Genomic DNA, 17,213 nt, shown 5'->3' with positions numbered 1-17,213 from the left:
GTTCTGGTCTCCATTCCTCTTATTTTTTAACAAAATATACTTCATACAAAACCTGGTTTAATATTTCATGAATTTTAGAAAATAAGTAGCATCATTAGTGAATGAAGGTATGTTTTCTCTCAGTCTATAGATTTTCAGTGTTTGGCCTTTTTTCACAAATTCCACAAACTTTGTCTCCCTTTCCCATTTACAGACTGAGCAGGGATCTACCTTTACCACTAGGATTCGTGGTTAGTCATCTTTAGTTAGCTCACCTGAGTGACCAATGGTTTTATAAGGAAAAATACATTTTCTAAGTGAGGCAGAAACTCTTGCAATAAAAGTTGGTTCAGAACTGATGGGAACTCCATGAAGCTCTTTATCAGCAACACTGAGAGAAAGCAAAGGTCAATACTAACTCAGATAAACAATTATCACCTCTAAAACTGACTGGGCTTCAGACAAGTGTGTTAGGGCTTCCAAAAGCCTCAATAGAAACCATTCCCTTTCTCCTCTGTTTTAGAAGGAGTCAGAAACAGCAGGTAAGTGTCCTTTCCAGTAAATGACAGCAGGTCAATGCCTCACACACCACTCAGGGCAATGCCTGATACCTGTGAAAGACTCGATCTGCTAATGAATTAGTATTTCTTTATTTCCTTTGCATCAGTTATGTACATATATGCACACACACATATGTATAATTTCACATAGAATGGTCTTCGGTAGCTGAAGCATCTTAGGTAGTGTCATCTAAATCCATGTCAGGCTGGCAATGCCCAAGTCAAAATACCAAACAACCCCCAAAAAACCACGCACACAAAAACCCCAATGTTTTAAAAAGACCCCCCCCAAGCTGAAGAGCTGTGTCTGATGTTCGGGATGGAGGAAAAAAATAGACATTCCTGCCCCTAACCTCTGACAGTAATACTTTACTTGGGGTCAAGCTCTAGCCCACTAATTATTCCCTGTGGAAGTGGTCTTGCCTCCTGTACAGTAACATGTCCTGTCCATCAGAGAGCTGGTTTAAAGTGTCAGATGTTGGCAAAAAGGATGAGCTCACATTACCCTTTTAACTGGGCATCAGGCAAGAAAGGAAACCCAGCTCCAGCCATCTCGTTTCTAGAAGTTCCTGTTTGTGGCAGTCCATCAGGGCTGTAACCTGGCGGTTTGTTGGTCACTAATGAGTGTGTCAGTGCTTGCTTTGTCTCTTTATCAGATCCAGATTGCCAGTGACAAAGAGGATGCCTGAAGCATGGAGCCTGCTCAACTGACACAGTGCTACATGGATCTACGGTATGGGGAAAGTGGGATTGTACAGGCTGCTTCAGGGAGGTAGGGAACTGGATCCTTTTGTTCCTAAATCACTGCTCCAACACAAATGAGCTTTGATAATGAGCGCGTTTTACAGAATAATTGCAAGATTTTGCCATTGAATCTCTTATATGCTTACAGGAAATTAGCTGTTCTAAGACACTTTCATGTGTTATTAATATCTGTAGATTTCTGGAGCAGACATTGTTCATTAAATATTTGCCCATCAGCTCTATGAGATGGTAAGAAAAATAAAACAGGAGAGAAGCACATACACTTTATATTTTCCATTAATGTAAAAAATTTTGTCCAGCAGCTGCATTTTTCAGTAGTTGAAAGCAGTACAAATTTGAACACTGTCTAAATAAATGTGTTTGGCAAGAAAATGTTTTTGTCAGGAGAAAAACCCCAAATGCTTATGTATTTTAATATTTCCACAGTCTCAAGATAATGCACCCTTCCTGTGACAGGCATTGCCTTTCAGGAGCTGAGTGTAGATACCAGAGTTTACATTGCAGGGCTGTAAATAGAGCCTCAGACAGCAGTGTTGGGTTTCAGGTGATACCTTTACAGTGCCTGAGGAGTGGCAGAGCACTTCAGACAGTTTAGGTGGCTGCTGAAATCCTTAAAATACCCTGGGCTGAGTCACTGGAGACAAGTTTTCTTAAGGACTGCAGAATATATATATATGACAGTCTTAAGGACAGTCAGCTATACATTACCTTCTAGCAGAGGTGGCAGTATACATTTTTTGCTACAGAAGACAAAACTTTTCCTGCAAACTGGGCCTAATTCTTGAAATATGAGGAAATGGTGTTTGCTACTGAGGTTTGTCAGCCTGGCTGGCCTGTAAATGGAAAAGATCCCAAGTACATGGTGCTGGAGTCAGCTTTTGGTGAGTCTGACAAAATGACAAGCATGGAAATACAGTGTATTACCAGTCACGATCATAAAGAGGTGTTTCATGGTGTTCTTTGCTTCTGAAGAGGAAACTCACTGTGTCAGACCTATAGTAATTAGAGTTGTGTTTCCACTGAGGTTCTTAAAATAGTGCAACCCTCCACCTTGAATGGAAACTTGCCCTTTGAGCTCTGAATTCCAGAATGGCTGAAAAATTGATAAGCTTGGGGGCTGGACCATGGAAAGCTCCTGAAACTTAGGAAGAGGCCCAAGGTTCCTCATGTCTCAGTACAAGCTGGGAAGCACCTGCTTAAGGAGCAGCTCTGCCAAGAGCAACCTGAGGTTTAAATGAGATGTCAGGATGAGCATGAGCCAACAGTGTATTTGCATCTTGAATAAAGCAGATGGTCTGCTGGGCTATACTGAGGGGGATAATGGCCAGGAGAGGCAGGGAAAATGTTTCCCATTACTCATGTTGATGAGTAAGTACCACAGATTCCTGCTACATGTCCACTGTACTGCATCCATTTTAATGGCATGTTTTGCATCCTAAACAAATGGGTGAAGCAGAAAGGGAGAATTGCCAAGACAATGTGATATTCTAGTTTCAAGACTCTGCCTTGCTACAGATAAGACTCGTTTTGCTCCCAGTGCACAGTCACGTGTATGTCAGTACCACAGGCACAGATCTGCTGCTCAGTTACCACCCCATAGCATTGAAAACAGTTCCGATTTTGCACTCCAATTTTCTGGTGCTCCATTTCTCACAGCCACTGAGGCTGTGCCCTTGTGCTGACCTTGGAAATGACTCTTATCACTGTTTCATACTTTCGTTGGAAGCTGGGCTCTTTCAGAATTCAGGAATGCAGTTTGTAGCTGTACCAACAGGGCCTCAGTCATGTCTGTCTGAGATAAAATACAGCTTGAAGACATTTACCGAGTAAGTTCACAAAAGGCTTGCCTTGTCATTCTGAAACAGCATTAAGTTTCTATCTATAGCTTCCAAAGGAGATTATTGGAAAAGGGGACTAAGACATCAAACCCATTCCCTGAGTATTTGGTCCACTGATTTTTAGTACTGTATGTTCTGCGGAAAAAATAATGTGCCTTCAGTGATCTCTACTTGTGTATGTTGGGTACTGGAATAGGTAACAGCTCCAATAAGTAACATCTCTCTTCTTTGCCAGAAGAACTGAAGTTGGAATAAAATGGCAGGAAGCTCATGTGCTGGGTGCTGGACCTAGCCTGAAGAACAACCCATTCCTGGGACAAACTGGGTGGGGGATGTGAATTTGGAAGAACTAGGAGGAATGTCAAGCTACTCTTCTTCATTATTCCATCAGTTATTCAATGCCAGTAGCACAGTTTTATATTTAAACCAGTTACAGTGGTGATACATTTGTACATTTAAGTAACCTTTCTCACAGCTTAGGTAGCAACACTGGATCAGTATAAGAAACAGAAGCAATACTGAACACCTTCACCAAAAATCTGGGGATCTTCTAAATCTTGCAGATAGGAAAGCAAAAAAGAAGGACAGGATTGTGTTGCAATATCTTCTCTGATATCCTCATGCATAAAAATATTTAAAAAGCATTAATGTAAATACATGATAAGAAGCTACTGAGCATAAATACACAGAACAAGTTATAATAGATTCTAATATACATGGAAAAGAAGTCAAGTGAAAGAAATAAAGGAAGTTAGCTAGTTAAGGCATTACAAATAGGATAAGGCATTTTGTCTATTAGAGATTGATTTTCCTCACACTATGTAATTAAAATACTAAAGCTGGTACTGATAAAAGTCTAAGCCCTGTGCAAAATCCATTGATGATTTCCATGCAGAGGAAACATGCCAGCAGCACAAAAAGTGTTGTTCTATTAATTGGCACCCTGGATGGTAGGCCTAGGATTGAGCATTACTTTTATAGCTTATACCACACCATTCATGCAAACTGCTCAGCAGAGAGCAAAGAGAATGAGTGCCTTCAAGACTTCCCCGCATAAATGGATTTCGTCTGCAAAGGCTGTGCTCAGGAAATTTCCACATTAGTGCTTGTGATGGTCCCTGTAGCTGTGGCATGTTATCCTGGCAACGTTCAGGGAATCGCCTTGACTCTGTGCAGCTTCTGTTCTGTGCACAGAGATCTTCTCTGTGCAGGGCTGACAACACAGCCACACATATTTAAAATAAACACACTTTGTGGGCTGCTGCTGGGCATGGTTTGTTAGACATGGTGAGTGCAGAGCTGGGTTCTTGGCCAGCCTGCACTGACACAGCCCCTTTGAGCTGAGCAGATGCACCCTGAGCTATTCCAGCTGAACGGCTGCTCTGGGGAATGGAGAGAAGAGAGCATACCAGGAGCAACATAAAGCTGCCTCAAACAAGGATTCACTTCCACAACAAAATAATAACAGCAGGGCTGGATGCAGCTGCAACGTGGAGGGAGGAAGGTTTTGCCCATCCCTTCCCAAGCCATATGTGGGAGAGGATGTTTGTACTGTGCAGGGATAGTGAAAGGACAGAGCTACCTCTCAGAGCCTCTCCCACGTAAATCCACACTCAATAATGGATAGCACTACTTGGACAAAGATTTAAAGAATTCTTAGGACAACCACCTAGCGTTAAATCAAAAACATTGTTGCCTGCAGAGAAAGAAAACAGAACCCTTGGCACTATGTTAGGTCAGTGATAGCAGTTCTCACTGTCAGAGTTCATATTCCTTTTTTCATGACCGATTAAAATAACCTGGAAAGAAGCAAACTGAAAGAAAATCGTGCAACAGAAATGAAAGCACATTATGGGAGGGCCAGAAACAGCAACAACCATGAAAAAAACCCGGGGAAAGCAGCCCTTTTGTAAACCCCTGTCAGCAGAACAATAACATCTTTGTAACAGCAAAAACAATTTATAGTTTTGAGGGTGCCCTCTAGTGAGTGGGACCCTTGGGTGCTCTGATCTGCTGAGCAGCGCTGGTGCATCTCAGGGCTGGCAGGAACGAAACACACTCTGAAACTCAACCATGCTGTGCTAATTTAAGAGCAAGCACTGGCTGGGGTGACAAGATGGCAGAGCCTTCTCTAAACAGCGGCATTTCTCAAGAGCCAGCCATTAATCCTGCATATCACCGGCTTGTCAAATATTTTTTGGATGCATGAACATCATCAAGAGCTCATCAAGATGAGGGCATGAACTCTGTGCTAGCAAGTCCTCATGAAACAACATGCTCTTGGGAACAGATAATGTCTGAACCAGGTGTAGCCCTCTGATCCCAGCTGTAAACATGTCTGTTAAGGCTGATGTACTAGGAAAAGGACACAGAAGAAAGAAAACAGCCCCTAGCCCTTCCAGTAAAAGCAGTTTTATGCAAGGAGGGTTTTTTTATCTTCAGATCCATACTGCAGGGCAGGGAAAGGACAGTGCAGTGGGACTGAGCACATGGGGTGTGGTGCTTTGCCCTAGGCCCACCAGGGGATGTGTGCCCATCCTGATAGCCCATCCCACATAACACAGACTGCATGCTGGCACTTGGCCAACTGTATCAGCTACTATCATATAATTTCCACTTGAAAGAATTTCCAGATTATTTCTTTAACCATTTTAGCATGAAAACATTAAAGAAGAAGCAGCAAGTTGGCCAAAAGCCACACATTTTATACCAATTCAACTAAGGAAACTCCCTATTTAAAGGAGGAGGTAGAGTCCCACCTCTATGTGATGTGCTTTGGTATCTTTCTAAATGGCCTAGTAATGAAGGAATAGAAAAAATTGGGAAGTTTTACTACAAGCACATGGAGAGGAGGGCTTTGGTATAAGTAAAGCTGAAGGAATAGGTTAAGTATTTTAAGGCCTCGATCACTATTTATCTACTTCTAAATCACCAGTGGATCTTCCTCAAGGCTCACTGCTCTGGAACACTCAGCACCATTTTGCTGGGTGACAATTCAGAAGACAGGCAGGTGAACCAATTCCCTCCCTGCAGGGTGCTCAGACCTGCTGGTACAGAGCAGACAGAATTATTTTGCCTTCATAGCTTGCAAAGAGGAGAGAGCTGGTCAGTAGCAGATGTTGGTGAAGGTGAGTCTTACAAAGCAATTAAGAGATGTCACCACCCTAGGCTGACTCAGAGACGCAACAGAAGATTCCTGCAGTGGGGTAGGGGTGGCAATGTGTCAAATGTAATCAGCCCTCAGCAAAAGCTGGACTTGATGATCTTTGTGATTCCCTTCCAACTCAAAATATCCTGTGATTCTGCAAAAGTGCCCTTAAATTTACTCTTCAATGACAGCACCAGCAGCACTGCTGCAGCATGAGCTGCTCCCTTTCAAATCTACTTCATATTTGAGATCAGTGTTTCAGAGCACTCCTTCCCCACAAGTGGAACAGTGCTTTTAGTTCTTTCTTTGTATTTCATCCAGTTCTCAGACAGCCGAGTTCCATCCATGTTTATCCCATGCCATGTGAATGAAACGTGTGTGATCCACTGTCCTCTATCCTGACAGGGGTCTTTCCAACTGCAATTACATTCTGATTAACCCATATTCCCCAGAGAACTTCAAGGACATCAGATTGTCTAGCTAGTGAATATTTACAAAGTAGTTTCCTTAGAGAGAAAGAAAAGGACATGAGTTTTCAATATGCAGTTGGAAAAGTCTGCTGAACGTCCTTAAGCATGCATTTGCAAGTATGTGCAGAAAAAGCCAAAGTAGAAGTCCTTGCAGATAAAGAAAGAGTGGCAGGAGTAACATCTTGGAGCTTAGAAGGAATTTTTGGGAATTGCTACAAATTACAGCCATGGCTTTGGCTCCACAGACCAGAAGGCTGGGCTCATCAGCTCAACAGAAAAGTAATTTAAAAAAATCACATTAACCTGTAAGAAATAGTTGCAGGTTGTACCTGCAAACTATTAGCAGTTCAGCCGCTCACTATCATCATTTTGGTGTTTGGACAATGTTCTGAGGCATTTGTGTGATTTTTAGGGCTGTTCTGGGCAGAGCCAGGATGCAGAGCTTGATGATCCTTGTGTGTCCCTTCTAAGTCAGGATAGCCTGTGATCCTCCAGCCATAGTCAGACACTGTGCTCAGTATCACTGGTCTTTAGGTTTCAGTAATTTTGGAAGAACTCGAGCAGTGAAACCAGACAAGAGTTAGTCCATTACGTATTGTGGCTCATTTTCAGCACACTAATCTATGCCATTCTAAATCTTGTGCTAGTATTGAAAATGTACATTGAAGTTTCTATGAGTTTCTGAATGAAAGCCTTTTTAAAAATACTCATTCTGTCACTGCTATTTGAGGAGGTTGTTATTGTTTGTTTTTTCATGTTTAGAGTTTTTGTTTGTTTCTTTGTTTTTTTCAGGAAGAAACACAAGTCATAACTTGGTTTTGACCAGAACAAAACAAAAAAAAACAGGAACAAGTCCTTCACCCTTAGCAGACTGTAAGTTAATTCATGGAAAAATCTCTCCTGTACTTGGTTGTGATCCTGTCCACAGTACATACAGGGGAAGTTTTGAATTCAGAGACCTCTGGAAGAAATGAAAGTGTTTGGAAGAATAAAACTGTCTTGACAGATCACCTTCAAGTGACACAAAACATAGCACCTAAACTCCAACGGTTTTTAACTTGTTTTCCCTGAGGAAAACAATGTATTTTCAAAATATACATTGTACCCAGACTGGCTGCCACTTGAAATGGCATCTGATACTTTTAACCCATGTAACCACACCTGGGGTGCTATGGAGCCCACCTGTAAATAGAAAATTAATTGTAGTAATTCCCTTTCACAGCAGAAGGTCTTGGAGAGCTCCAGATTTATCTGAAACTGGGTGTCAGTCCCCAAAAACTCATTGTGCCCATAAGTGGTGAACCCACTCCTGATGTTGGCTGGTGCCAAGGAGCCCACCAGAGCCCCCTGGCCAGATAGGGATTCTCCAGCCTCCTTGGTGGTCTTTCAAAAAGGAAATTCTCAAGCTTGTGTACATTTTTGTTGGTTCCACAGCATTCAGACAGCCCAAGCCTGGGCAGGGGTTTTAGGCTACACAAAGAGCTCCATGAGCCCAGTGTAGTGTGGGGCCCTGCCAAGAAGGGAAAAGAGGGTTCGTAAGTTGGATGCAGGACTGGAAAGGATACTAAGTAGGTTTACAGGTGAAATTGGGAAAATTGTTGATTCCCTGGAAGGCAGAGGTCTTGCAGACGGACCTCGACAAGTTAGAGGGCTGGGCAGTCACCAACTGTATGAAATTTGAAACAGAAAAGTGCCTGTTTCTGCACCTGAAGGAGGGCAACTCTGAATGTAGAGACAGAGTGGGGAACTAAGAAAGGGACCTGGGGGTCCTGGTTGATGGGAAGTTGGGTATGAGTCAGCCGTGCATGGCAGCCAGGAGGGACAATCCTGTCCTGGGGGGGATCAGGCACAGCATGGCCAGCCGGGCAAGGGAGGGGATTGTCCTGCTCTGCTCCGGGCTCGGGCTGCCTCACCTCGAGTGCTGGGGGCAGTTTTGGGTGCCACAAAATAAAAAAGGATTAAAGCTGTAAGAGAAGCTTCCAAAGGAGGGCCACGAGGAAGGTGAAGGGTCTGGTGGGGAAGCTGTATGAGGAGTAGCTGAGGGCACTTGGTCTGTTCGGCCTGGAGAAGAGGAGACTGAGGGGAAACCTCGCTGCAGTTACAGCTTCCTCATGAGCGGCAGAGGAGGGGCAGACATTGATCTCTTCTCTCTGGTGACCAGCGACAGGACGTGAGGGAATGGGCCAAGCTGTGTCAGGGGAGGTTTAGGAAAAGGTTATTCACCAGAGGGTGGTCGGGCACTAGAACAGGCTCCCCAGGGCAGTGGTCACAGCCCCAAGCCTGACAGAGTTCAAGTAGCGTTTGGACAATGCTCTTAGGCACATGGTGCGAGTCCTGGGGTGTCCTGTGCAGGGCCAAGAGTTGGACACGCTGATCCTCGTGGGTCCTTTCCAACCCAGCATATCCATGATTCTGAGTTTATTGACAAACGCGAGTCCCAAAAGTGGTTTCGCTTTGCCCCGCCGGGTCCGCGCCGCCGCTCCGGGCGCACGGAGGTGACGCCTGAGGGGCGGTGGCAGCGGGCGGGGCGGCGGGGCCGGGCCGGCGCCTCTGCCAACCCCGCCGGACGCTCGGGACGCGGCGGGAAGAGAAATTTTCCGCTGCGGACGAAGCTTTCGCTTTCCTGCGGAAAGAACGGAGCGGCCGCGGTTCCCGAGAGCCCGGGCCGGGATGTGAGGGAGGCGGTGGCGCGGCCGTGACGCGGCGCGGGGCGGGGCGGGCGCGGGTCGGTCCGGCCATGCCGAAGCGCTCCTGCCCCTTCGGGGACGCGGCCCCGCTCCAGCTGAAGACCCGCGTGGGGCTGCGGGAGCTGAGCCGCGGCGTGCGGGGCGAGGAGTACCGGCGGGAGGTTTTCGGTGAGCGGGGCGCGGAGGGGGGAGCGCCGGGCTGGCCGCCCCGCCGGGGGGATGTGCCGGCCCGCCGCGGCCCGCGGGCATGGGGAGCCCGCCCCTGACTCTGCTCTCCTCTCCGCCGGCAGAGAGGACCCGGCGGCTGCTCTTCAGGGGTGCCCAGGCGTACATGGAGGGCGCGGCGGCCGCTGCCCGCGCGGCGGAGCCGGGGCCGGCCGGGGAGGCACCGGGCGAGGGGCCCCGCTGGAGCGGGCAGCTCCTCATCGGCCACGACGGGAAACTGCGGCGGCGGCCCGCGGACAGGGGTGAGTGCCCGGGCCGTGTCACGGAACAGCGTAATGCCCTCAGCTGGAAGGGACCCGTCGAGGTGTAACTCCTGTCCCGCCCAGGACATCCCCGACGTTCCCACCGTGAGCCTGAGGGTGGAATGATTCTTAAACTCTGGCAGGATTGGGCCCTGGCCACTTCCCTGAGGAGTGTTGTAGTGCCAGACTACCCTCTGGGTGAAGAACCTTTTTCTAGTATCCAACCTAAACCTCCCCTGGCACAACTTGAGGCCATTCCCTCTGGTCCTGTCCCTGGTCACAGTGCTGTCCCTTGGCTTCCCCTCCCAAGGAGATCTATACTATGATGAGTAGTTTTGTGCTGTGTAGTTCTTCTTTATTAACTTTCCTTAAAGGCAGTGTTAGATTTGACCTGACGGATTTCGGAATTGCTTTCTCTGCTCAGTGGCAAGACTAAGGGATGCTAAAACAGAACAATTTGTTCTGTTTTAGCATCCCTTAGTCTTGCCACTGAGCAGAGAAAGAAGCAAGAAAGTTCCAAGCTGTTCTCCCTGTCCCTTGGCATTCCCGAAGTGCTGCCACCTGTAGCTGTGCACGGCGCCGCGCTCTGCAGCCCCTGGGACTTCCAACTGCTTTCTCTGCCTTGCTGTAAAGCTCATCCCTTCTTTACCGTGTCTTTGCCAAGCAGTTCCGCCGCTGGGAGCGTCCAGAGCCTGCTCGTCGTGTGTGAGAGCGGCCGATGTGAAGGAGGCGTGTGCGCAGTGTGACCGGCTCGTCTGCCAGAGCTGCAGCAGGCTCTGCAGCTGCTGTAACACGGTGACCTGCTCCTTGTGCTCCGCTGTTGAGTAAGTGCCTTTCGAGTTTGGAAGCTTATTTTAATTACACATGACCTGATAGTCGGGTGCAGCAGATATCTAGCTCATACACATAAAGAAGTTAAAGTCTTCCCATGCCTTAGCAGCAGTAAAATGTCTGAAACGTGCAAGCCAAGATGCCTGTGTGAAGCACTCTAATCAACCGTAGTACAACTCTAGTTCAGCTTCTTACTTAAATGCTGTAGGAGGCAAACATTTCTCTTGCTTTCCCACCAGCAGTATAGTATGCTGGCCAGTGCTGACTGCATGCACTTCCAAGGAATAATCTTAATTTTTTTCCCTCATTGTTAACAATTCTGTGGTATAAAGAAATACTGAGTGTGCTGTGTGGGAGTCCCGTGGTTGCAGTTGATAATGGAATAGTGTGCCATTCTTATGTTCCAGAAACAGTAGGCACTCTGACTTTTGTTTCTTCTGTTGTTTTTTTTTTTGTTTCTTTTTTCCCCTAGTTATGGTGATGTGGGAGAGCAAGTTCTCTGCAATGGTTGTTCAGTATTTCAAGTCTGAAACTTGATGAAATAACCCTTGTGGCTAAAACATCCATGAATTTCATGAAGTCTTCTCCTTGCAGCTGATCAAATACTCCTTTTAGCATGTAAATTAGTTATGGAATTTCTATGTTTTATATCTTTATATTGTACTTTTAAATATTGTAGTTAAATAAACATTTATATTTTAAAGCTTTTTAGATTATTTTGAGTCGGCTTTCTCCTTTTCCCTAGTTGTGATATGCCTGTCTGGAAGGGACCACTCTGTGCTCTTACCTGGTGTTCCTGATGTGATACAGGATTCAGAATATTCTCCTCGCTTGTTGGTCATGTTAGGACACAGTTTTGGGGATCAGAATAGAAATCAGTTGCTCCTTCTGTGCTTTCAGGTGAGTGTGAATCCATTCTGGACACACAACATTTTCTTTGTGAGCTTACTAGGAAAATCAGCCAGGCCTGAGGGCTTTTCCAAATAAGAGAATTTGCTGATTCTGGTTAAGTTGTTTTTTTAAGCTATCACAGACATCTTGTGTTTACTGACAGCTTGAATGGTTTCAATCTTTCTATGGTAACTTTGATAGAAAGAACAGTAGCACACCAGGCTTGGAGCAGAAAAGTTTTTCTCATTAGTAAATTTTCCAGTACCTTCACTGAAAGGTCTTTCTTGGAAAGCAACTTATCTATATGAGTTTATCACGAACACTGTAAACTTCATAGTAGCTCATGAAGTGGTCTGAAAAATGGTCAGCACTCAGGGGTACCTCTCCATAAACCAGCTCATTCCTCATTTTCTTCTCAAATTACTGCAAGGGCTTGGTATTGTTTGTGCTGTAATAGTGAAGTAAAGTACTACTGGACAGCCCCTCAAAGTAGTTTTCCTTTACTGATATTGCTGTTTCATTAAAAAAGTCACTTTTCATCTAGCAAACCAACTATGCCTAAGAGGAAACTACAGTGGTCTTTACCTCAGGAAAATGCTGATTTGAGTGGCTGATTTCAGACTGTAGGATAAAAGGAATAGGTTCGACACACACAAGAAAAGAAATCCTTGTGGCACAGCTAATGGTCTGTTTCTCAAATTCTTTGCCCTCAACTCCTGAAGCAAAGCCTGCCACTCATCCTTCCCAGTCTTCTCAGCTTAATTAGTATGTTTTGGGTGGAGTAACATTGTTTCAACTGTTTCCCTCCACTTCAGCCATTTCTGTTTGAAGAGATGGAAAGTCCATTGCAGTGCAACTTGAGAGCCTGACTTCTCCCTCGTGGGGACACCTTTATTTGACATTCTGTTGGAGGCATTCTGGGTGTTTGCCTGTCAGAATCCTGCAGCTACCCAAAGAGAATGGTAAATGTTTTAGCAAAGGGTGGGGGTGGCTGTTGCAGGAGAGCAGCCCTTCTTCATAGCTGCAGTGTCATGGCTTTGGGTGTATCAGCTACAGTGGGGTGCAGGATGACATCCTCTCTATCCTGTGTAGCACTTTGTGTCACTATACAGACACACTTTGAAAGCATTTGGGTACTTCAGGGTTTCCTGAGGGGTGTTGCTTCACTCCCAACCATCTGTGCCACCTTAGACTGACCATCTGTGCCAGCCTGGACATGCTGATGGATCTGGTTGGTTTTCCTGTTCTGCATGTTTTGGAGACAGTTAAAATGGGGGACTTTACTGGTTCTTACTCCAGTCTTAATTTTGAGCAACTCTGAAATGTGTCCTATCTTCATTCCCATAACAAACAAAAAAAAAAAGTCTCAAGTCAGGTGACTTAGTTGTGGAAGAATTATCTGGAATGTGCAGGAATTTCATAGCATTATTTGTCTTTTCAAAGCTCCAATAGATGAAGTCAGGATGGTGGCAGATCTCTGGTGCAGTTCCCAGCTGGTATCACAGGGCAGATAAAAATGTTGCTCCTGTGGCAATCATTTTAAATCACAAAGCTCAGTTTTATGGATGGGAAGAACCTGTGGTTTACTGCATTTAGATGTTAGTTTTAGGAAAGACTTTAAAAACTTGGCTTTGTTTCATTTGAAGCTTTAAGCAGTGAACTAAAGTGTTTTTTCAGTCAAGTATATTTTTTGAAATGAAACCTTTAAGTATGTGTCTGCTTTTTCTTACTCTCTCCTGAGGGTGAGAGACTGAAAATAATGTTTTGCTTCTAGGCTCTGGGAAAGATGAGACATGTTGTTTACAAATGATTTGTGTTTCAAACTAGTGATAGAAATGGTTTTTTGGCTCATTTAGTCACTGCTGTATTTCATAGAAAGCTGTCCACTGTAAACAATGACATAAATTTCATGGCTTAATGTTCTTATTTGTTATCCTCTAGCTGCTTGAAAGATGGCTGTGCATTAGGATAGATACCCAATGCAGCATGAAGAGCTGGGAGAAGAAAAGCAGGAGGGTGGAAGAAGGTTAGAGGCTGGGAGGGGAAGGGCAGGAGGAGCACAGAACATGAGCATGGCCAGCTCTTGCATAGGGGAGGTCCTTCATACATGTGAGAAATGGGGTTTAGTGGTTACCACATCTGCTTCTCTGCCTTCAGAAGGTGACAGAACTGCCTGTGTCTACCAAAAGACTCAAATATTATTCAGGGAAGTTCTTTTTCTAGTCCTGCAGTTCTCAGATAAACAATGGGAGGTAAGACTGGAGACTGTTTGTAAATCTTTATAATGCCTACAGAAACAAAAAACAAAAAACAAAACCTCTGTGAAGGGAAGAATCTTTGGGTGAGAAGTACAAAGATTTTTCTCTTTGCCTAATTAACTCCTCCTCACAAGGACTTGTCTGTTGCCACTGATCATTGAGCTGTAATAGAGTTACAATACAGCACATAGGGTACCCCTAGGACTGTAAATGAGAGCCAGAGAAATTGTCTGGTTTATTAGCTGAGCAGGAAATTGGGCTCAATCCTGTGCTTTTTTGTTGTAATTGTATGTTCTTCCCCTCCTACTCAGTGCAAAGTGTCAAAAATCAAAGTTTGCCTGCTGTTCCAAGGGAAGGAGATCCCCTGAGGAGCCAGCATATTGATGGGTAAAAATATCCTGCAGTAATGATTTTACAGATGGATGAGAAACTTCTGAGGCCTGTGTATCATTACTGGTGACATATGTCTCAAAGAGCAGACCTTTATGTCCAAAAGGAAGTCAGCTGATCTGATCAGGATAAAACAATTTCTCTTAGGACTAATAACTGAGTCAGTTCTAGAAATGTGTGGTTTCATAGACACCAGATATTTAAGGACAGTCTGAGGTGGTTAATGACTGCAGTATCTCCAGTATCTCCAGACTGTATTAGAACAAACCCACAACACTGTAAAAAAGCTCACTGAAAAGAACAAATACACTTGAGCCGTCTCCTTCAATAGCATTTGTCCTGTACACAAAGGAATTCCCAATATTTTGCAGTTCAGTCCAGAAGTCTGCTTTCCTCCAAGAGAAAAGTGAGCCATCCTACAGGTGATCCAGACAACGTGAAAATTAAAAATAAATAAATGTTAGCTCTCCATTCTGTGACTGATGTGTCTTTTGTTTAATACAGTCAGCACCTCAGCTTCTTCCCCTCCTTTTTGTTTTAGGGTCCTACACATTTGGGTTCTGACTTGTAGTCAGTTCATGGGCTTTTTTTGGTATTCCTTTCTGGACAGGTGATAACTAGATGCAGCGGTATTTTATCTCAGGACAGGGCATAAACCCCAAATAATGCAGGTGAGAATGAGAGACAATGTCCTTTTTTCCCTTACAAGTATGGGCAAGGCATTTATGCTTTGCTTCTGTGCTGAGTTTGCTGCCATCAGCTGTGGCACTCAGAAGTTTCAGCAATATGCAAAGGGCTTAAATCTTCTGAATCTTACTTTGGAGAGGTGCAGCCAAGAAGTAGAAATGGAAACAGTTACCTTTGTCCCCAGGTTTGTTGGGCCTGTTTTCCTTTGAAAACACTCAACTGGCCTCTGGCTGGATTGGTGAGACAGCAGCAAATCCCAGCACCATGCAAGGAATAAATACTTCTCTCTCTCACCATGCTCCCTACCAGTCATTGCGTGATGGCTTTGGGTTTTGACAGGATCAAACTGGATTAAAAAATTGAATCCCAGCAAAACTTACCTGTCATTAGGCTCCCACGTATGGAGTATGTGTACAAACTTGCATCTCCTGCTGCTCTGTAGCTTTTGGTTAGGTGTGATACTGTTTCATCATGGCAAATTCTGCAACTAAAAGCTCTTTGTGCTGCCTTTGCCGCCCATCTGGACTCCAAGAGCACTGACTGCCTGGACATGAAGCCCTCTGTGCTTGGGGCAGCTCCAGCTGGGATGGAGTGTGGCAGAGCACCTCCTGTTTGTTCTGTCTGTCAGGCTTTGTCCTCTGTTCTTTGCAGTGCTTTACCACGGATCGTGAGACTAAGCTTAGATCCAGACTACTGCAGGAACGTGTGGGGTTGTCCAGGGAGGGGGAGGAAAACCTCAACCCACCCAGCAGCAGCACTCAGACGTGCAGAACAAAACTGCTGCAGCAGCTCAGGGACTCCAGAGCCCACCCTGGCAGCACAACCTCGGCTGTGGCAGCTTGGAAAGGGAGAGGGATATGGGGGCTCTTCCCAGAGAGCTTCCTGCCCCCAGCAGGCTTCTGAGTGAGGACAGGTAAGGCTGAGGAAGAGCACCTGTGCCTGCTTTCCTCCACTCTCTTTAGGGTTTCTCACTGCTGGGAAGGGGAAGGTGGCAAAGCTTTGAACACTGTTTTTAGTGAGGTAAATTGGTTAACCTGTTAAAAGCAGTCAAGAAGCCTCAGAAAATGTTAATGATTCTTTAAGAAATAAGTAGGAGCTGTGTAATTAAAAGCAAATACCTGTGGGTAGAAAATTGGAATAAAATTCTTCCAAATTACTTTTTATTTTACATTATTAAAATTGCAATAGGGTGAAAGTGATCACACAATGTTGTATATTTTAATGGCTAATACACATGCACACACATATATAACTTTTTGTATAGATATTTTATATTGATAGATATTAAAATACCATAGCTTTTACAGTTGATTGCATTTTGAACTGCTACAATTGTAATACAAGCTTTAATATTTGCTGGTGGTGTGTATTCTGGGCTTTTGTTATTTTGTTTTCTTCCTCTGGGAAAAAACTCAGCTGGAATCAAATTATTATGTCTTACACTTTTATTAAAAGTTTTTATTCTCATGGCTGTGATTTGCATTAAAACCCTGTGATAGATGTTATTTATCTTTGCAGAGCTTATTATTGCTTGAACATTTTGTGGTTATAGGATTACTTTAAATTTTAGGATTTATTTAATCGTATTTTCTTACACTGTTTTGCTCAAGTGTCATAGTTTAAATCATGATCCCCTTCTCGTTTATTTGTTCTGTAAGATTCAGATGTTTTTCTATTTCTTCTTTCCCTGACAAAGACCCAGTTGAAGGTTTTGAGGGGAGGTGTCTCCTTGATAGCCTGCACCAGTACTGTCCTGATCTGTTCTGTACGATTTCTCTCAGACTTGCACTGAATTCCACCAGCTGCCAGCAGCTCCTTGTGCAGAAGTGCTCTTTAATCTGATTAGAGGCTTAAGATAAAACAATCCCTCCTCCAAGCTTCGCAGCAGAAGTTTCATCCTCAAGCCACAGGGTGGCAGCACGACGTTGGGTTTATGGGTTTTGTTACCCAAATTCTTGGATTTCTCAAATCCTCACTGCTCAATTGATACTGTAGTAATTGGGCTGCTAGTTTGGAGAGGAAGTGTATTTTAAAATATTCCCCTCATTAATCTGTAGGTCAAATATTCACAAAACAGATTTTTTTAATCCCAGATATTTTGTACCATTCATAAAATATGGCCTGAAATTCAGACCAGACCATTTTGCTGCCTGCAAAGACAAGAGCAAAAAGTAAATCAGATGCAAAAGCATAAATTGATCCCATTTTTTCTTTGAATTCTAATGTATCAGTATGACAAATA

General features: G+C 44.5%; 1 protein-coding gene across 4 annotated transcripts; it reads left to right on the top strand.

Moving 5' to 3' along the window:
* Positions 1-9,438: 9,438 nt before the first annotated feature.
* SIVA1 (SIVA1 apoptosis inducing factor) lies at positions 9,439-16,326 on the top strand. 4 transcript variants are annotated; one of them, XR_011679097.1, is made up of 5 exons: positions 9,439-9,615; positions 9,738-9,914; positions 10,582-10,738; positions 11,491-11,645; positions 15,623-16,326. XR_011679097.1 is itself a non-coding variant. In XM_071426311.1 (4 exons), exons 1-4 carry the CDS (start codon positions 9,498-9,500, stop codon positions 11,543-11,545), a joined length of 507 nt encoding a protein of 168 aa, XP_071282412.1. In that variant the 5' UTR covers positions 9,439-9,497; the 3' UTR covers positions 11,546-16,326. The 4 variants fall into 4 exon arrangements, 2 of the variants coding, with proteins under 2 accessions (XP_071282412.1, XP_071282411.1); XR_011679096.1 differs by having other exon boundaries at positions 12,452-16,326; XM_071426311.1 differs by having other exon boundaries at positions 11,491-16,326.
* Positions 16,327-17,213: the final 887 nt, after the last annotated feature.

Source organism: Agelaius tricolor, unplaced genomic scaffold, assembly GCF_023055355.1.
Source record: "Agelaius tricolor isolate 1412-34295 unplaced genomic scaffold, bAgeTri1.0.p SCAF_5, whole genome shotgun sequence".
NCBI classification, from domain to species: Eukaryota; Metazoa; Chordata; class Aves; order Passeriformes; family Icteridae; genus Agelaius; species Agelaius tricolor.
Note: the sequence above shows the minus strand (reverse complement) of the source record. Positions and strands in the feature narration are given on the sequence as shown.